Source organism: Sinocyclocheilus anshuiensis, unplaced genomic scaffold (assembly GCF_001515605.1).
Source record: "Sinocyclocheilus anshuiensis isolate Anshui unplaced genomic scaffold, SAMN03320099.WGS_v1.1 scaffold685, whole genome shotgun sequence".
Taxonomy (NCBI): Eukaryota; Metazoa; Chordata; class Actinopteri; order Cypriniformes; family Cyprinidae; genus Sinocyclocheilus; species Sinocyclocheilus anshuiensis.
In genome coordinates, this window is record NW_015539864.1 from 542,812 (window position 1) to 564,229 (window position 21,418).

At 38.7% G+C, this 21,418-nt stretch overlaps 4 protein-coding genes across 4 annotated transcripts in view; 2 read left to right on the forward strand and 2 right to left on the reverse strand.

The window, feature by feature from the left end:
* The window catches only part of LOC107684970 (storkhead-box protein 2-like), a 71,971-nt gene extending 69,905 nt beyond the window's left edge, over positions 1-2,066 (reverse strand). Inside the window, exon 1 of the mRNA XM_016481362.1 lies at positions 470-2,066. Coding sequence (XP_016336848.1) covers positions 470-791 — 322 coding nt within the window. The 5' untranslated portion in view covers positions 792-2,066. The remainder of the gene's footprint in view (positions 1-469) is intronic.
* A 2,880-nt stretch (positions 2,067-4,946) lies between these two features.
* Positions 4,947-7,087, reverse strand: LOC107684977 (inhibitor of growth protein 2-like). Its single transcript, XM_016481375.1, has 2 exons — positions 6,940-7,087; positions 4,947-6,191 (listed from the first exon to the last, which is right to left on the reverse strand). Exons 1-2 carry the CDS (start codon positions 7,076-7,078, stop codon positions 5,494-5,496), a joined length of 837 nt encoding a protein of 278 aa, XP_016336861.1. The 5' UTR covers positions 7,079-7,087; the 3' UTR covers positions 4,947-5,493.
* A 4,242-nt stretch (positions 7,088-11,329) lies between these two features.
* On the forward strand, positions 11,330-13,883 carry LOC107684974 (serine/threonine-protein kinase pim-2-like). The gene is made up of 7 exons (XM_016481368.1): positions 11,330-11,492; positions 11,567-12,055; positions 12,416-12,465; positions 12,701-12,754; positions 12,857-13,226; positions 13,339-13,515; positions 13,726-13,883. The coding sequence occupies exons 1-7, from the start codon at positions 11,330-11,332 to the stop codon at positions 13,824-13,826; spliced, it is 1,404 nt and encodes a 467-aa protein (XP_016336854.1). The 3' UTR covers positions 13,827-13,883.
* Positions 13,884-16,586: 2,703 nt separating this feature from the next.
* LOC107684971 (AH receptor-interacting protein) overlaps positions 16,587-21,418 on the forward strand; it is a 10,897-nt gene continuing 6,065 nt past the window's right edge. Inside the window, exons 1-5 of the mRNA XM_016481363.1 lie at positions 16,587-16,782; positions 17,552-17,734; positions 17,904-18,092; positions 18,620-18,796; positions 20,398-20,539. Coding sequence (XP_016336849.1) covers positions 16,684-16,782; positions 17,552-17,734; positions 17,904-18,092; positions 18,620-18,796; positions 20,398-20,539 — 790 coding nt within the window. The 5' untranslated portion in view covers positions 16,587-16,683. The remainder of the gene's footprint in view (positions 16,783-17,551; positions 17,735-17,903; positions 18,093-18,619; positions 18,797-20,397; positions 20,540-21,418) is intronic.

Below are 21,418 nucleotides of genomic sequence, written 5' to 3' on the forward strand. Positions count from 1 at the left end.
TATATATATATATATATATATATATATATAGGCCTATAAAATATGCCTTGTTAAATATTTTCTTTGTAAATTATATGTAAATAACATTTTCATGCTCTCTTTTTTTTTTTTTTCTAAAACACTTTTTACAGTAAAATGCTTTTCTTACATGGCAAGGTAACTAAACCCATTTTTAATTCTTAAAATGTCTACCTTGTAGATAATTTCTTCAAACAGATAAACTTGACCTCATAAGAACCACATACTGAATTTTCTGCATTTTCAGTTTGCAAGTGCACCTTACTGGCATCTTCAGTATGAAGATTTTCAAATTTCTTTCAAACCTCTGCAACCACACATCACCATGTTAAAATAATTCACTGGCACTAACGTTAGCCCACATTCCTCGAAAAACTACTTGGCTGCTTGCTTCCTTCCCCATGGCTGTCCATCAAGGGTCCCTGTGTGATGCCATTTGGTCAGGGCTTACCTATGCACTTGATCTCGAAGCCCCGCGGTGGTTTGAGGGCTCTCCGTGTCCATCCTTCCCTCAGGACCTCCAAATGATCCTCCTTGCCTTGAATGAGCAGAACATGTTCATCTATCCAGCCCAAGAAGAAGGTCTCCGATATGGCGTCCGTGACTTTCTTATTCCAGAAGTGCTGCATGTTCTCCGCTTTGAAGTCGGCGAATATCTCATAGCCGGTGTGATGGTGCTGAAGCCTCTCCGTGACCGCGGCTGCTTCCTCCACGCTGACCCGCGACAGCACTATGGCCAGGGAATGGGGCGCTATCTGCAGGAACTTCTCCATTCTCCGGCGCGTTTCACACACAGGCCACGGCGTGGATTGCGAGCCTGTCCGATGCTCCGCGGCACTCACACGGTGTTTTATTGCGCACCTTATTGAATTTCCAAAACGAACACATTGCACCGTATTTCAGTTTATATCCAGGAGCCGAAGCGCTGCGCGTGACGGCGGAGGGTCCACCAGCATGATACGCGAGAGAGACGCCAATGTCATTTATTCATCAAACAAACCCTTACAACGTCGCGTTCCGTACGGTGCGCCCATAGCCCGATGCCAGTGGGCAATATTAACCAGGCACTGCACTGATGGGTGAAGCAGCTGAGCTGAATGATCAATGGGTCTGTCTGTATTAATAGATCTCAGCCTGCCTCTTTCCACACCTCTCCCGCGACATTCTGCGCATACGGCCGAAAGCAAGCGAGACCGATTCCTCCACCATCGAGGCCTCTTGAGCGGTGGATTGATCGATCACTTCATTCATCGGTGATGTTTCCTGGCTATAAAGCGCAGGAGATGACTTCATCCCTTCTTATTCATGTCTTCATTAGTGCACTCCGTGGTTGCCTCCCAGTTGGTCTTGTACAATATAGGGTGTTCATATAGACCGTACGCTTTCTGATGTTATACTCGCAACCGTTAACTCGTCTCGGAAGCGTCGGGCTCTCATACCCTCGTCCCTGACGCCTTGCGCCTGGTGTCCGGTGCGGCGGCGGATTAGATTGGATGTCTCGACAGAGAGCGCGCGGTTCACCAGATGTTTTCCTGACTCCACCTACAGGCGGCCTTCAAAACATCGCGAGTATAGCGCACGAGCCTCGCAACAGGTGAACACGGGAAAAGCAGAGCGAGAGCTGGCACTCACAGATTAGTGCAATGCATTTTAACACTTTTCACGAAAGGGTGGACTTAAAAGAGGCGATGAGAGGTCAGGCTATGTCTGTGTCCTATGTTTTACTTTATTTAACCGGCTCATTCCTTGTATCCGGTGCTTTTAGCTCTTGATGCAATCTGTCATAATGTTGCATTTCAACCGAGTAAAATTATAATAGGCTGATTAAAAAGAGAAAATACGTTTTTTACTATATTACACACAATGCTTTGGGTCCAAAACAAAAGTATTATAGGCCTACCTATTATATCTTTAATCATTTAAATTTATTGGGCTATGTTTTTTTGTTATTATGCACACTAAGTTATTAATCAGTAGTTTAATAATATCATGGTTAAATGTCTGTCCTTCAAGAAAACCACTCATGTAGGCCTGCAGCATGCATCTTAACAGTAAACAAAGAAATGTACAGAGAAATCATGAGCAATGTACACTTGCTTAGTGAAATATATAATTATTGTTTAAAAGGTTATCAGGAATATGTATCAAATAATATCCAGAGGTATTCATATATTCATGGAATTCTATTAGGCTAAATGTATTTGTCCATAACAGTGTAGATATTTTGTTAGTTAGTCAGTGGTTATACAAAATATTTAGGTTTTAGGCCATTAAGCTTGATGATATGGACATTTTTTATGATTAAACGTAAATACAGGTAAAAAAAAAAAATTCTCACATTTTAAAGCTCAAAAGGCTCTGAATTGTAGAATCTCCCCAACCACAACTATGGTAGTGGGGATATCAATTTTATTTACACAGACATTAATTATCTTAGTCAACGTAATTAATTTTATAGCTGAAATGGGTAATTAAATTAAATGCTTCATTGAGAAAGTAAAAAACTGTGGAAGTTGTGTATTTCTTCTATATCATCATTAGTTCCTCTTTTTTTTTAGGTAGGCAGTGCGAGATAGTGGATTGTTATCTAAAAAGAATTTGGCCTTGTTTGCATTTGTGTGAGGTCCTTTTCTCTAAGGCCTTGATCAAATAACTTCTACACAGAGAGCAAGGGCACCCGAGCTTTGGTGTCAGCTTTCGGTTCCCAGGGTGTTTCCTCTTGTTTAGTGATCGGAGTATCACTAGAAAGAACGAGACTGAATCTTTTATAATCCTGACCCAGGGTTGCAATTGTTTGGATAAAAAGGTTTTTCTTCACGCTCCCACAAACCCAGGTAACCGCAGTATTGAAGACAATAGAAATGAATTGCATTTCACACTAGATACTTGAGTAGATACTTATTAACTGACAGCTGAATTCTTACATCATTTGAAATGCTAACCTAACAAATCCTGGGTTATAGAGTAATCCTGATTACTGTGTAACCCAGAATAAATATATATTAACAACTAATGATCAAAATGCTTAAATGAGCTGGTGACCTAACAGCCTAATGTTTTGTAGTACTATATACGTAGGCTGCATTTTTTTCACAAAATGTGATTTCTTCCAGCAGATATTACTGTACAATTACCTGTAAGCACCCTTTTTTTGAACTTCAAAAAAGTTAAATCTGAACTCTGAAGCAAAACCAGCTGAGAACCACTTATGCCTTTATGGTGACATCTGCTGGCAAGCAATAATTATTTATTTATATATTGCCAAAGAACAGAATTTGATGTGGTCAATGATTTGCTACCATGTGTTTTCTGGGCAGTTTCATAACACAAGGGTGTGCTTCTAAATTCTGATTGGTCTGTATATGTCTGACCGCTGAATATATGTCTTTTTGCAATTTTTCATTCATAGATTGAATCAGGCCCCAACCATTCAAGTAGAGATATTTCTACTAACACCTCATGATAAAGCTGTAAAATATCAAACAGTTAAGCTTTAAACTTACCTCAACACATCAAAAGACTTTTTTCTTTAATTTTTTTTAATGTTATTAATATTTTTATTATTATTAATTAATTAATTGGGCTTTCACAGAGTGAAATATAAAGTGCACAAAGAATGAGAATCAAATTCTATTGGAAATTCTACTCTGTTCTAGCATAATCAAAATACTATTGTCTCTTATACACAAAAGCTTGGACGCTTTATTAGTACCATTTTCCACATTTAAGAATATTACAAACAAAACAATGAAATAACACAAATAAAATGTTAAATTAAAACTTGTCTTTTACAGGCTATCTGCAGGATTTTAAAACTTAAATGTAAGACTTTTTAAGGCCTGCACAAATAAAATTAATACCATGTGAGTGAGGTAGGGCAATGTCTATAGTAACATATTAAATATCTAATGGTAACAAATTCAACTGTAAAATGACTGTAAAAAATGTTAAATTTTTTACAGTTCAGATGTTTTCACAAAAACAAAGTTTTATAAAAATGATAAACTTCACATTCAGCCTTTAAACCATTTTAATCCAAATTAATCAAAAGTATCATTATATTAATTTGAACAATTATTATCAATAAATTATATAATGAAATAACAAAAATATATTTTACTGTGTTAATTGTTTAGATTTTTATAATGCATTGTCTTCTTATCGATCCACCAGTTCACATTTACAACTGCGCTGCGTGTTTGCAGCATAAAAACATGGGTTGATTTTCACATTGGTCTGAACTAAAACAGCGACGGGTTCATTGAAAATGCACATTCATTCTCCGCCAGCAGGAGGTGCTTTCGGAACAGCAGAAATATAGTGGTTTCCCCGGTAACTGCAGAACACAAAGCAGAGCAGTGCCTGATTTTGAAACATGCAGTGCTCATATTTTATTATACCATATAGCAATTCTTGTCTTTCCGTCCCCAAATTTAAGACCTTTTGAAATCATGATTAAGACTTTCTTGTACCAGTGTACCAGATTTTGTAATGCCTTAAATTGGATCCAACTAAATGTAAGACTTTTTAAAGACCCGTGGAAACCCTGCTTTTACCTTCTTCAAATCATGTATGCTGCACATTTGGTAGCTGCTTTTCCTTCACTATTCAATAAAAAAAGAGGGACAAAAAGAAAGAAAAACTTTTGGATTTGTAAAGAAATTCATGCATAGGCATGATTTATTACTTCAAGAACAAGCCTTTATATCCAAAGATTTTTAAAAGGAGAAACAAATTCAGTCAAGTGTGTCCAAGCTTTTGCCTGGCAGTGTAGCTTCTTTCTCATCAAGAATTTTTTTAAATTCAGAAAAAAAAAAAAAAAAAAAAAAAAACCACACATATATATATATCCATGTGACACAACAACAAGCAGATTAGAGACGTAACAAGCACTGATTTATTTAAATATATGAAACTTAAAAGAATAATAAAAAAAAAAAAAACATCACTCCAAAACAGTAACAAAGAAAATGAATTTGTTTTCTCACTGGAAGACATTTCAGAGGTGTTTTTTCATATATATATATATATATTTTTTTTTTGTTGAAAGAACAAGAAATGCAAATAAAAGGTGTTGACAATGTTCATCAAACCCCGTGCATTTTAATCACTTTCCCCTTTTTTTAACACCACGTATTACTCCAGACCAGGTGACCTCCAACATATATAAACACTTGAGGCTTACTGAAATCAACAATTAAAAGGGAAAAAAAGCTTAGAAAATAACTCTTCATTGTATTATTGACATTAGTGGCAGTACATTAAACATCTGTGTTTCCATGGTTAATTACGTCTGTTGGTCGTTTCCATCCTAATGCAAAAGCAACAAGAGCACCTGTTTGGAAACTTTTCAGCTAAGTGCATGAGGAGAACCTTTTAACAGAAGTTAAACACAAACATTTTTTTTTTTTAAATTGCCAATCCCCACACAGGCATATTTTCACTTAAACAATCTAGCACATCTCCTGTAAGGCACTACCTGGACCGTCTATCCTTCTTGGCCCTATCTGCACTTTTTTCCATAGTCTTTTCACTGTCACCCCTGCATTTGGGGCAATACCATTTACCCTTGGGCTTGTAGGTCAGTCCAACACAGGAAAAATGGAACCACTCAATAGGACATTGCTCATTGTCGCAGCCAATCATCTCCCCATAGGACACCTGTTCACAGAGGCAGTAGGTGGGCTCATTGGGATCGATGGTGAACTCCACTGGCGATGCTTCTCGCTCTTGCTTTGCCTTGGAGCGCTTCTTCTTCTTAGCCGACTTGGACTTTTTCTCACGGGGCTGCGGCGGAGGCTCTTCGCCAAGATCTTCCAGGGCACCGTTGGAACAAGTGTCACGGCTCTCACTGTTGCGTTGACGCCTGGGTCGCTGCGTCGAAGAGCGTTCAGGCATAACGTTTGTGGAGGTGCTCGCAGGGTCGTGCCTCACCTTCTCCACCGGTCGCTCTGCGTCTCCCGGCTCCAAGAAACAAGGCGAGTGGGCCTCGATCTGACGAGAGCGGTTTTCCACCACCTCCATCATCTGTGTGACCACATGGATTTTCTCATCTCCCAGCTCCTGACTGCTGATGAGCGCCCGCTGCAATTGAATCTGCAGTCGCTTGCGCTGCCCACTGTCAGTCTCCTTTTTGTACTTTTCATAGATCTCATCCACCTCCTTGAGGACCTCTGAGTGGCACAGAAAACAGAGAAAGTGAGGTGGTGACAAATACTTTCAATCAAAATATTAGAAAATGAAGGGAGGCAGCTTGTGCACGCCCAATACATTTTACAAAGCCACATGTTAACATACTACAGTCGATTGTTTGCTGTTCGCAATGCATGCCAGGGTTGCTCTAGTGCTACCCCTGCCGCTGTGTAACAAAAACATACGAGCAGCCTACCTGCCCAAGCGTACATGCTCCTCGGTATGTATTATAAAAAATATGAGGAACTAACAACGTGAATGAATCATTTTCGTTACATATAAATCATTTTGCACGGTAACCTTCATTTGCGAACTGTTAAGTCAAACTCGAAGGCGTCGACATCGAGCTGTGGTTGTTTCGGCTACATGCGAACAAAACACGCCGACTGAAAGCACCATTACGTCGATACTATGGCAACTAACGCGATGCGTTAAAAGAGCACAGCCAAACAACAGTACAGAGTATGCACTAGTCAAAATGGCTGATCACTGGTGATTGGATAGTGTTGCTGGAACATACACAGCTGAATATGCTAAAGACCAAATACAACTAAAACGCAACGGGCGTGGACAGCTTTGGAAGCACTGATAAATGTTTAATAAAAATGTGTTCTATGTTATTGTGAGGAATCGAAACGAAGCCGGTCTACAGGGCGAAGTACACACGATGTAAACGAACGTAAATATGCATCATATCGCGCTGGCACCTTTCACAAATGTTTCGCTTACCTTGATACTTGGTGTCAATCTCTCGTAACAACGAAACATTCCTCTGTATATCCAAAGGCAGCGATTCGACACATTCCAAATAATCCTCCACGTAGTTGACAAGCTGCGATTTTTCCACGTTTGGATAATGCCCTAACATGATGATAGTAATGCATCAAGCAGCTATGCGCCTTTTCGAGAAGAACTGCGGCTTAAAAAGAGGTGCTTTTCACTCATAGGTTCCTTTAAAATATGATGCTAGTTGGCAACCTTGTGGAGAGCCACTCTTTCCGGACAAATTCAGTCGAGTCTTCTCTGGCTACGAGAACTCCTTCAAACAAAACTATCAAATGTGCGCATGCGTGGGATCAACCCATAAAATGCCGCGTTTTGCATTTTCAGACGGTTTAGCAAATGGGGGGTGGCGTTGCTGAGACGTGGGCGGATCGCAGGATCAGCTGGGCGCGTCCAGAGTACGTATGGAACCGGAGGTTCGATTCATTAAAAGCGAGATCGAACCATAAGACCACAGTATGTATAGACGGCAGCACCATGTTAGCTGTATATCGTTGATAATGACATGAGGTAATGGGGGGGTGGGGGAATCATCAATGTAATAGAGAGCTATAAATTAATAGTGGCTAGGGGCGAAATTGCCACTGATAGTGACAAAAATGCCCCGAAACTCAAAGTTCGACTATTTCAGATTTTAACAATACTTTATTTGAGTTCTCAAAAGCTGACATAGAGCAACAGTATTTAAACACAGACACATAAATAAATATACATGTAAATATAACAGACAGAGCAGTATAATAAAAATATAAATATAATAAAAAACAGAAGGGCAGTCAGTAAGATATTTTAAACAATTAAACGATTAAAACGTCCCTGTAATCAATTCCTCGTAATAAATTTGTATCCTGTTTCCTAATATTTTATTCTAGGCCTAGTCATCTATGAGGCAAATGTAATTTGGTAGGTAGCCTACAGCCCACTTATAAATTATTTTAATCAAATAGCCTAACGAATTTTGCCATCAGTGATAAATAATCTATTTTAGAATGGTAAGAATGAAATCCCCCTGAAAAATCAGCTCTAGAGAACACACAGGCTACTCATTATTGAAGTTAACTTGTTGACACAAGTGACACTTTCAACGTGTTCATAAACAACAATTTACAAATCAGGAGGCAACAGTTTCCCACATTTCCACCACGCCGACGAAACACTGCGAATGCTGAGAAGGAGCCCCGTTCTGTAGCAGCACGTGTGTGCTTCACTTGAATATCTGTGATATTGACAAATCTGGATTGCAAGCGATGTGCTCTGTCACACAGGACGTCTTAGCATTAAACACGTTACGCAAGCCACCGCCCAACGCAGAACATCTCTGTCCAACGTCCGGGGACTTTTCCCTCAGCAATGATGGTGTAACGAGGTTCCCTGTACGTAGCTTAGATTACACGTTTTCAGACATGCGAATTATGTTTAATACCGGCTCAGGATATATATACAGCTAAATTCAGCGAACCGCTTGCATGACGGTAGTACTGCGATTTTACTGCGTTACATTTATTTCAACGGAGTCTTTTACAGAAGAGTGTGATATACCACTACAAAGACATACAATATATTGCGAAGGACTTACATTATGATATATTGAAACACTTGGTTTCCAAAGTGAAGACTGACATGTAAATGAACTACATACGTCACGATGACACGCCAAGCTAAACAGAAATGCCTAAACAAGTAAAATGAACAACAAAAAACCTCGACGACAGTATCTTAAATACCTCATTACTCGTTTGTTCTTCTTCATACAAAAACAATGAATCCGTTAAAAAAAAAAAGTTAGGTTGAGGATTTTTGTTGTTAATTAAAGGGGTCATATGACGTTGCTAAAAAAGAAAATTATTTTGTGTATTTGGTGTAATGAAATGTGTTTATGCAGTTTAAGGTAAAAAAAAACACATTATTTTCCACATGCTGTATATTATTGTTTCTCCTCTATGCCCCGCCTTTCTGAAACGCGTCGATTTTTACAAAGCTCATCGGTCTGAGAAGCGAGGTGTGCTGTGATTGGCCAGCTATCCAGTGCGTTGTGATTGGCCGAATACCTCAAGCGTGTGACTGAAATGTTACGCCCCTTACCATATTGTGATGCCGTGTCCCGGCCGGAGCGAAGAGACAAAAACATTAAAACCCATTATAAACGAGGCATTTGTTGCATCCAGTGGGGACATAATTACGGATTATCATGAATTATACTGTCTTTTTACTCGTTGCGTTGCATCGCGCCGCGTAAACATAAAACCATGTCTGCATTTGTGATCGGAGAAATGACAAACAACAAGTGCTACTCTACACTGCTCAGAACTCGCGGTTGAATCGTAAGTGGCAAATTCTTTAAATATAAAAAACATACTTACAGTCTGTGAGTCAGAACAGCCAGCGTTGTAGTACTCTCCCAGGATCAGGAAACGTCCTCCATAAAATGTGCTGGACACATCTGAATATTTGGGTTGAACTGTTCTGGAACAGTGTTGTAATGCATATGTATTTTCAGGGCTTTTAGGGGCTGAAATTCAGCATGCTTGTATATTTACACTGCGAATATTTCAATTTAAAATATTTCGCACACATTTTCATAATTAAAAATTCTGTAATCCATATTCACCTTCCAAAGTTCAAATCCGAAATATACATTCTGTTTAAAAATACGACCTATAATATTCGACAGGCAATTTTCGGTCTATTTAATTTCGCTTTACAAATTGGCTTCCACAAATTCAGTGGTTCAAATTGTGTTAAATTTCAAATATTCAATATTCAAGTTAAAAAAATCGAATTCAAAACTATGTTAAATGCCACATAATATTCAGTTTTGTTTCATCCTCTTTTGGAAGGCCAAACAAAGTAGTTTATGTGGGGGCGCGTTAGAACGAGTCGTTTTAGGTAGGCGTGGCTGACTCTTAACTTTTATAAAGAATATCTCTTTGGATTTGAGACTTTAGTCTTTGCAACTTTACAAATCTTCTTTATGCACCAAGAGCTTGTAACACTCCAAAGAGAAAGGAAAAATTGAAATCGCATCATATGACCCCTTTAAAGATCTGTTAAGCATTTATGTATTTATAATGTGAATTTATTTGTTAATGTTATATGAAAGTTGTTATAAAGTGTTAATATTTCATTTGTGAGACAATTAATATATTGGTAAGATGTCACTTGCACTTTTGACACTTGCACACTAAAGTCATTTTTCACTTGCAAATGAGAGTGAAATGCTTGCACTGTAGAGCCCTGCCAAACATCAGAAAAGTATCACTTCATAATTTATAGCTAGCGTACTTGCAGTAATATGAGTAGGCGCTAATAAGAGGATGTCATATTTAACTTATATTCATATTAATTTTGGTTGATGTCATTCCTCTTTAGACCAGATTTCCAGTGTCCAAGGCCTCCTCCAAGATGCGGCCTGCACTGAGCCTGCCTCTGATGTGGATGGGGCGAAAGGAGGAAGAAAGAAGGAGAAATGTGAAAAGAAAAAGTCGATTTGGAAGGTACTTTTTGGTCGTATGAGACCTAGTAAAAAAAGTCCTTCAAACTCCAGCCTACACTGTGGCCTACCAGAATGTTGACGCCCTCCAAGCTCCAGCCCACACCGTCAACAACCAGAGTAATGAAGCCCTCCAAGCTCCAGTCCATGCTGAGTCCGACTGTTGTGTTGACGACAAACAAGCTCCAGTCCGCTCTGAGTCTGACTTGAGTGTTGATGCCCAACAAGCTCCAGTCCGCTCTGAGTCCGATTGGAGTTTTGATGCCCTCCAAGCTCCAGTTCGCTCTGAGTCCAATTGGAGTTTTGATGCCCTCCAAGCTCCAGTCCGCTCTGAGTCCGACTGGAGTTTTGATGCCCTCCAAGCTCCAGTTCGCTCTGAGTCCGATTGGAGTTTTGATGCCCTCCAAGCTCCAGTCCGCTCTGAGTCCGACTGGAGTTTTGATGCCCTCCAAGCTCCAGTTCGCTCTGAGTCCGATTGGAGTTTTGATGCCCTCCAAGCTCCAGTCCGCTCTGAGTCCGACTGGAGTTTTGATGCCCCCCAAGCTCCAGTCCGCTCTGAGTCTGATTGGAGTGTTGATGCCCAACAAGCTCCAGTCCGCTCTGAGTCCGACTGGAATATTGATGCACACCAAGCACCAGTCCACGGCAAGTCTGACTGGAGTGTTGATGCCCAACAAGCTCCAGTCCGCTCTGAGCCCGACTGGAGTTTTGATGCCCTCCAAGCTCCAGTCTACTCTGAGTCCGACTGGAATATTGATGCACACCAAGCACCAGTCCATGCCAAGTCTGACTGGAGTCTTGATGCCCTCCAAGCTCCAGTCTGCTCTGAGTCCAACTGAAGTGTTGATGCCCAACCAGCTCCAGTCTGCTCTGAGTCCGACTGCAATATTGATACACACCAAGCACCAGTCTACGCCAAGTCTGACTGGAGTGTTGATGCCCAACAAGCACCAGTCCGCGCCGAGTCTGACTGGAGTCTTGATGCCCTCCAAACTCCAGTCCACTCTGAGTCCGACTGGAATATTGATGCAGACCAAGCACCAGTCCACGCCAAGTCTGACTAGAGTCTTGATGCCCTCCAAGCTCCAGTCCGCTCTGGGTCCAACTGGAGTGTTGATGCCCTCCAAGCTCCAGTCCACTCTGAGTCCGACTGGAATATTGATGCACACCAAGCACCAGTCCACGCCAAGTCTAACTGGAGTCTTGATGCCCTCCAAGCTCCAGTCCGCTCTGAGTCCAACTGGAGTGTTGATGCCCAACCAGCTCCAGTCTGCTCTGAGTCCGACTGGAATATTGATACACACCAAGCACCAGTCCACGCCAAGTCTGACTGGAGTGTTGATGCCCAACAAGTTCCAGTCCAGGTCGAGTCCAACTGGAGTGTTGATGCACTCCAAGCTCCAGTCCGCCCTGAGTCCGACTGGAGTGTTGATGCCCAACAAGCTCTGGTCCGTGTCGAGCCCGACTGGAGTTTTGATGCCTTCCAAGGTCCAGTACGTGCTGTTTCTGACTGGAGTGTGAACGTCCTACAAACTCCAGGCCACACCAAGTCTTTATTTGATCCTTGCTCAGGTATGAATCAGTCTTTCATTTGCACTTTGGAAATGTATACTTAATATAGAATTTTTTTTTATGTGCACTTAATGGGTAATTGTTGAATAAGAATTTGAAGTTCTTATGAAAAAAAAAAACTAATATTTTGATCATTTTGTTTTACTTTTAACTAAAATATCCAAATGAATTTTAATTAATTTGACCTCATAAAACTGCATGTGTAAATTATATAAGATGAAAGAAAATTGTTTAACATAGTTTTATGTTAAATAAATATAAACTCTGTAGGACATGTCACTGCTTGATTTTTAATGTAAAATACTCTTATTTATCTTTTATAGACATCTTTTCCTGCTATGAAGTCGGCAATATGCTGAGGTCAATTTGGAGCCATCTACGAAGGGAGGCGTGTGAAGGATGGCCTTTGGGTATCATGTTTTATTTAATTATTTTTTACTTAGCCAGAAATTTCTTATCTTCATCCTTTTGCATTTGGTGCAAGTCCTTCTAGTGTATCTTATGTTTTTTAATTTTTGCTTGGAATTTATATTCACAAAACTTTACATATCTGTTCAGGAATAATGATTGCAATGATATGACCTCTACACATGTTAATTATAAATATTTATCATACAAATTCTTCTTCTTTCTTTTGTTGATCAGGTGGCAGTGAAATTCGTCAAGAAAACAGAGGATAGGCAATACTACATCAACTTTGTAAGCAGACTGTGCTTTCTGTATTTTTTCCCTTGAGTCACTGTTTTCAGCATTTGGGTATCCACCTCCGTCTAACCATCATAAAACTTGTTTTTATTTCAGCCTGAACCTCTTCCACTGGAGGTCGCTCTTTTAATCCTCGTAAATGAAGGCCCCAGAGTTCCCCAGATAATCCAGCTGCTGGACTGGAAGGATGTTGGTGAATACTGTATCATGATTCTGGAGCGGCCTATTCCTTGCGAGGACTTGTTTGATTTTGTGCAGCACCATGGAGGCAGAATCGACGAGGAGTTGGCTCGGGTTGTCATGCGGCAGGCAACACAAGCCGCTTACATGAGCTGCCAACGTGGAGTGCTGCACCGGGACATCAAAAAGGAAAACCTTTTGATCAACAAGGACACCCTAGAAGTCAAACTAATTGACTTTGGGTGCGGCGACCTCCTTCAAAGTGCACCCTATACTACATTCATGGGTATGTATTGAAGCCATAAAATAGGAATCACTGAAGTATCATGCTAATGGGCACCTAGACAAAATGCTGTGGTAATGTAATGCACATAACACAAAATCTCTTTTTCTGACAGGTACACAAATGTACTGTCCACCCGAATTCCTATCAGAGGGCAAGTACCACGGGGAGCCAGCGACAGTATATTCATTGGGAGTGCTCTTGTTCTCGCTGGTATGCGGGACATTTCCAGACAGCGTCGACCTGATTATGATCAATCTGAACCGTTGGTTTATAGCTGGCTTGTTACTAGGTAAGATCTTAATGACAGCAAAGAAAGCCGATTGTAATTCTAAATTATACAAAAGAGAAGAACGAAACACGATACAAAAGAAAAATTGTAATTAATGCAGGATTTTTTTTTCAGATTTCTAACCTCCAGTCCTGTCTAGTCGTACAGTTTAGAATAATAGAGGTATGAAGATAAAAGTAATAATCAGTTGTCTCTCTTATCTTTTTGCAGAGTGCTGCCAATTGATCTGCTCTTGCCTGCAGCGTGAGCCAACAGAGCGACTCGATTTGGGCAAGATTCTGCACCATGAATGGTTTAAGGTACTGAACTAAAAAAAAATTCTAAAGTTTCAAAAAGAGATTATTATAAATTATAAAGATTCTGAAAGCCTTTTGTGGGTTATGTAGCCAATCCTTGTACATATATAGATGATAAGTTGTAACACAGTAGGAAGACAGTCCAGTTTCCAAATCAAAAAATGACACAAAAAAATAATAAACCTGATTTTTGGTTTTATTTCAGGGCACAGATATGGAGAAATTCGGCAAATAGTGGCCATGCTCCCTGTCACAACCAGCCCCAGTGTTGTTATGTACTGACAGCTCATCATGACCCAGAGCTCCATTTCCATCCTTGCAAACTCAGTGAAAAAGTATATATGTAAATGTATAGGACCTTAATGATGTTATAAATAACCTTTTTAATTACATGTTTGTTTTCATTAATATTTATATATTAGTGTATTTATATTATTAGTAGCAGTATTAATAATACTGTATTTGTATATTATTGATTAATATTGTGTTTTTTTGCCTGGTCTTATAATCTTGTAGCCTCTGTTAGGGTATTAAATTTAAAAAATGACAAAAAATGACAGTGCTCTAACAACAGTTATTAGCTGAATACATTAATTAGTGAAAATTTACACTGAACATAAATAAATACATGAAGTAAAACAACATCAAAACCATTATTTGTATATTTTGATGTAATTGAGTGTCAGTTTCTCAGATTGTAGGACATGACAGTATCTGAAATACACAATTGAGTTTAGAGTTAGGGTATATCTCTTTCATTTTCCAAAAGATCTCTTTTACAGTAGTGAAATAAAAGCTAACTTTCTTAAAGCTTATTGTTGAATTTCAATGTATCTGCTCCCCTCTATTAATGCTGTATACTGTGATAGACATTGGTTGTTACAGTAAAATATATATGTACATATAAAAGTGTTACATTTATAATTACTATTTCCTGTGTCCAGTTCACTCCTGCATTTGAAGATGAAACGTCACATGGAGCACGTTGCATTGTGGGAAACAGTATCCCATGCAGAGTCCTCAGATACATACATTTCAGCAAATGTAGTAGGTAATCCGGGAATTCCATGCATACAGAAAATTCACGTACTATTCACAGTATACACATTGCATACTGCAATACCATAGGAGTTGTATGGTAGTATGCCATTCAGAACAAAGCTTCTGTACTGATTTCAGGGTACCTGAGTTATATTTAGCAGATTCTGGCAATTATAGTATAGGTCATCCGGTTATTCCATGCATGCAGAAATTTAGCATACTATGAACAGTATACATACTGGATACAGCAGAAATAGTAAGAGTAGTATGATATGGGATTTCGAACACAGCAGCAGACTTGCAAAATTATTCCTGATTGCCAGTGTTCTCTAGGCAGTGGAAGTAGAAAATCAGACCAGTTTAGTACAATTTAGTACAAAAACAAAGAAAAAAAATACTCTCCTTATAAAAATCACAAAACACACAATCTTAAATCTTTTTATAACCGATTTGATGTGAAGTACTGATGTGGGAAAATGCCTTGTGACAAAAGAAATGGAAATAAAATCCAACCGTACCATGGTCAATAATTCCACTTATAAACCACAACCCACTGTAAACGTGATACTGTTAGACAAGAAAAACAAGGAATATGCTAAAATAATGCACAAGTACAGGTGCATCTCAATATATTAGAATGTCATGGAAAAGTTCATTTATTTCAGTAATTCAACTCAAATTGTGAAACTCATGTATTAATTAAATTCAATGCACACAGACTGAAGTAGTTTAAGTCTTTGGTTCTTTTAATTGTGATGATTTTGGCTCACATTTAACAAAAACCCACCAATTCACTATCTCAACAAATTAGAATACTTCATAAGACCAATAAAAAAAACATTTTTAGTGAATTGTTGGCCTGAATTTATTTAATACACGAGTTTCACAATTTGAGTTTTGAAATTACTGAAATAAATGAACTTTTCCACAACAGTCTAATTTATTGAGATGCACCTGTATATTCAAAACAATTGTTATTTATTTTAATGTATATTCAGGTGCGTCGAAAATACAGAAAACAAAGTAGGTGTGGTATTCACGGTACCAGATTTAAATGTCAGAATTAATCAAATATTTTTAGACAATCTATCAGTATACACTATAGAGAAAACATGGCAATCCTAATAGCGTTACAGTGGGTTAAGGAAAATAAACCACTGAGGACACATATGTTTTGACTCAAGTTCAACTTTTGAGGACATTAGAAACAGGTCACATGAAAAGCAAAGCTGATGTGCTGATAGAGATCCTTCAGACAATGTACAGGATTCAGATGATGGGTTTAAAGGTACCTTTCTGTTGGGTACCAGCTAATAGGTGTAAAAGGAAACAAGTTGGCAGATAATTGTGCAAAGGAAGACACAAAAAATCAAACATAGACATGAAAGTAAAATATAGAAAGACTGAAATGAAGCTTTGAATTAAACAACATGTGGAGAAATGACAAAACAAAGTTGAAGGATGAAAACCAGAAGACGGTTTTATAACAATCAAAGAAATGTTGGTAAAGGTAGAATAACAAAGAAAAATAGAAATGAAAAAATAATAATTCACATGATAAATGGTTTAATTTTTAAATGCAATATCTGAAAAAGACATGGGTATTTTAGGAGATAACGCCAATATGTTCGTACAATCTTAACCCACACCAGCAGGTGGCGGTAATGCACCTTAAAGTTGTATGCCACCCACCCAAAGAAAATCAAGAAGAAGAAGCAATAGCAGGCTAGTGATGTTCAGCGCTGTTTAATGTAACCCCCGTCATTCTGAAGCGCTGCTGCAGCGCCATCTGGACTCAACGGAGCGACACTATTCTACATCTTCCAGAAGAATGGAGGAAATTGACATAAAGCTCAGAGCTGATGGCATTCAGAAAAAAGTCATCTCTCCTGGAAAAGGAGAACTTTCAACGTTTCCCGATGGAACAAAGGTAGTGTAACGTACAGGATACATTTTACAGTAATGAAATGTCGAGACGACCAACAAATGTGTTATTTAACGTGGCGAACTCTAAAGATAGGGAGCTAGCTGGATTCGCCACTTTTGACGCATAATATGGGCTTAATTTCGACTGAAAATAGGCCAAAAGTCGTACAGTGTACTGCGTTATGCATATATCGCAATGCGAATAGAAGAATTTCAACTGGTGTATGTCTTGTTTTTACAAGGGAGGCGCCAGGCATTCAGATTTAGCCGTTAGCTAAGCATCGGGATGGATAACGTTAATTTACCTGATGCTATAGGCTATGAAGGCGGTCTCACAAACAGGATGGACTGTCTGTTTGCATTTTTGGCACTGAGAGGAGAAAAAAAGGTTAATCTCTTCTGAGTGACAGCTGAAAGCTACGTACCCCATAACAGCAACATCATATAGGCGCTGGCTTCATTATAAGCAACATGTTTTCTCTCTGTGCCTTGTGGTGCTTGAGGCGAAGCCAAGGGAGCAGATACTGTATAGTAGTAGTAAAATCTTATTGATTTATTTAACCTTCGATTAAAATGTGAATCGAATAAAGAATTAGCATTGCTGGGCAATACTAAATGTAAACAAACTGTTCTTGCACTGAGAGCCTGTTGGGCTCCAAATGTAGAGAATTTTAATCAAACAAAATGTCATAATGCAACAAATATCAGGTATAAATTAAATGCTTTATAATAAATAGTCACGTGAATGATTTTGTATTTTTCTCTCTTGAAAGGTGAAGTTTCATTACCACACTAGCCTTTGCGATGGCACCGTGTTGGATGACTCCAGGACAATGGGAGGTCAGAGTAAACCTATGGAGCTCATACTGGGGAAGAAGTTCAAGCTTCCTGTATGGGAGCAAGTGGTTACCACTATGAGAGAGGGTGAAATTGCTGAGTTCACCTGTGATGTCATGGTCAGTGACCTGTCTGTCAGTTAATTTCTCTCTGCCTGCTAATATGTACCTGTCTACATATTTGTAATATTGCATACATGTAAATATTATATGTAAATAAATACAAATAATAATACTTTTTTTATTCGTTCTGATAGTACTTATTTTTTTGTTTTTAATACTCTAATAGCACACAGCTCTCTACCCTCTGGTTTCTCGGTCACTACGCAACATCAGCCATGGAAAAGACCCACTGGAAGGACAGAGACACTGCTGTGGAATAGCGCAGGTTCACTCGCATCATTCTATGGGTCACTCCGATCTGGATAAGTTGCAGGCTAATCCTCAGCCTCTAGTTTTTACTCTGGAAATGCTAGAGGTGAGAAACAGTAGCATGATCTCATTTTAAGAGGTGCAGTTTTACATAAAAGTGGACAGAGAGCTCAGACAACCACATGAACAGCATCATAACTAAAATTCCTGTCCGTTCCAAAAGCATTTTAAGGTGTTAAAGGGATAGTTCACCCAAGAATGAAAATTCTATCATTTACTCACCCTCTACTTGTTCCAAACCTGTATGAGTTTCAGTTTTCTGCTCAAGGTGTTTTGAAGAATGTTGGTAACCAAAAAGTTGATGGTAGCCATCGACTTTCATAATATTTTTCTCCATGCTATGGAAGTCAATGGTTACCGTCAACTGTTTGGTTACCAACATTCTTCAAAATATCTTGTGTTCAACAGCTGAAAGAGAATCATACATATCATCTTGGGGGAACTATTCCTCCAATTGAACTAAATATAATATGCATTTCTACTAATTTAAGAAAAAATATATACCTAAATTACAAAATAGCTGTTGGTAATTCCCACTTGCTGATTCATGATTCTGATTCTCATCTTCCCAAGATCTTGCCCCCTGGATCCTTCCAATTGGAAATTTGGGCAATGACAGATGAGGAGAAAATGCAGGCCATACCACATATCCATGAGGATGGAAATGCGCTCTTCAAGAGTGGAGATATTACAGCAGCTGCTGAGAAGTACTACAGTGCCATAGCTTGTCTGAAGAACTTACAGATGAAGGTCAGCCTTAATAGCTGCTGAGCAATGAGTGGTCCTCATTAATTACCTAGACTGTGAATCTGTTCTGCCAGTTTCAAAATGAACCAAAATTATTTCTACACTTATAGTCTGACACACTCTGTGTTTTAAAGTGAAGCATGACATTGCATTAATGTGCATGATCCTCCGGGGTTTTCAGTGTCTCAGAGTGGCTCTATTCTCAGTAAATGCAGTAAACTCCATCTCTGCATATGCTGAAAGTTTGGGAACGCAATGTGCGTCAGGTTCACTTTATTTTTACATATTTGCATAAATTCTAATGTTTTGTTGACAGCTGTTTACAGCAGTTCACTGGATTTGTAATTAAGTATTTGTATACCTGCTGTCACAGAAACTTAAGAGGTCTCCCTGGAGTTTTCTGCCAAAATAAGAATGGTGCCGGTTTTAAAGCTTGCAAGTGAAGAAATGAAGACATATATACTGTGATTTTACAACTGTTAAGTAAAGTAATTAATATATTACTATTAAATATGAATTTTTACATTGCAGTTGTATTACAGTAGTAGTATATAATTTTATACAATTATCATTGTTATCATCTCTAATATCAAAATAATATTATTTTCACATTGTTTGGTTTTCTAAAAAGACCAGTGTGAATGTAATGTGGACTGAGAAACTATCACTTAAAAGAGTCCTCTTTAAAGTCCAGGTACAAATCATTACAAAGTTCATGCTTGGGTTGCCAGATGTCAAGAGTTCAGATCCCCCAATCAGAGCTTTTCTCTTAAATCAGGGCTGTCCAAACTCGGTCCTGGAGGGCCGGTGTCCTGCAGAGTTTAGCTCCAACCCTAATTAAACTAACCTGAACCAGCTAATCAAGCTCTTACTAGGCATAGAAACTTCCAGTCAGGTGTGTTGAGGCAAGTTGGAGCTAAACTCTGCAGGACACCGGCCCTCCAGGACCGAGTTTGGACAGCCCTGTCTTAAATAGATCAATTTTCCTCCCAGTGTTTTACTTAATCTCCCAAAGTGGCAACCATGTGCACTTGCACTCTGGCCTGCAAAAAAGCACTAATGATCTGTAAACACAGACAAACATGTATATTGGAGTTAAGGAATCTCCATTGAGATATTCTGCTCAGATGAAAGTGTCATATAGCCAGTCTGCTTTCCTCTACAAAGCCACTTGTGCTGTTTGCTGAGACTGAATTTGTGAGCAAACTTTCTCATTGACAAATAAATCCAAACATGAATCTTGCATTTGTTTGTAATTGTGGTAACTGAATAAATGCATTTAGACAACCTCTGTGCTACAATTCAAGGTTGTCAATAGCAAAATAGTCAAATAATTTGGAAGTAATATTTTGCTTTTGAGAGTTTTCATCATTTAGAGCGTTAATGTATACAATAAGGCAGGAAATTAGATGGGGTAAAAATAAACCCTGCATATGAGCTGACATTCCCTTGACTTGTGATTATTATTCATATCGTGATGAATAATCATGATTATAATTTCAGCAAAGAAAATTGTTATTTTCAGTTTAACCATTGTGCAGCCCTAGTCAAAAGTGTATTCAAGGTTGGAAATTTTACTTTAAACATATATTCTCTGTTTATAGGAGCGTCCGGGTGATGACCATTGGATCAAACTAGATCTCATGATCACTCCTCTCCTCCTCAACTATTGCCAGTGCAAGAATCTTTTGGGCCAGTACTATGAGGTTTTGGAGCACTGCTCTTCTATCATCAACAAGTATGATGGTAAATATCAAAACTACCCCCCAAGCATAAATTCTTTAAGGGTTCCGTGGGTCCTTAAAAAGTCTTAAATTTCCACTGGGTACAGTACCTGGTACTTTTTTTAAGTACCACCTCAGTTGAGGTTCCAAGCGAACCGCACCGTTACCAAAACGTGACGTGTAAACTCTGCTGATCACGGATTGGCCGGAGAGAATCGTCACTACCTGCGTCACTGAACTTGCAACAAAAAAAACACAACAGAACCGCTAGATTTAAATCAGCACAGCCAGCGAAGGATCAGACGCAACTGTTTTGAACGAGCGCACCTTTCTTTTTAACAACCAAAAAAGTTGCTGTTTCGTTGTCTGTTGAAGACGTACAGACGTTCCTCTCGTTGATAGTGGAGCGGATCCAGCGAGAGCTTGATGGGGCGACGCGGAATGAAAAAGTTAAGTTGGGGGTAACTTTGACAACTTTTCAGATTTTTTTAATTATAAAAAACCTTTATAATCTATAACATTAAACTTATTTCATGTTTCCTCTAAACCATATGTTTTTAGGTATCAAGATCAAAGGCACCCTGTGTTATATTTATAAACTTTTATTTTTTCCTGTGTAATCTTTTTTTTAATTTTGTATTATAACAATACATTCAATTAGTATAATAAGACACAATCAGGAATCAGGAATTACCAATCAAATGAAATCAATATAAAAAAATTAATCTTTGCACTACAAATGTGGCACAGAAGAACACAAAAGTGGCATTTAGGTATATTTACAGACTGCGTTTAATGAGGCTCAGAGGTAGCATAAAAGCATTTAAATTCATAATTTTATGTGATGAATGTTTTAAAGTAAGTTCTGAATATAGAAATATTAAATTATTTAAATAGGTGG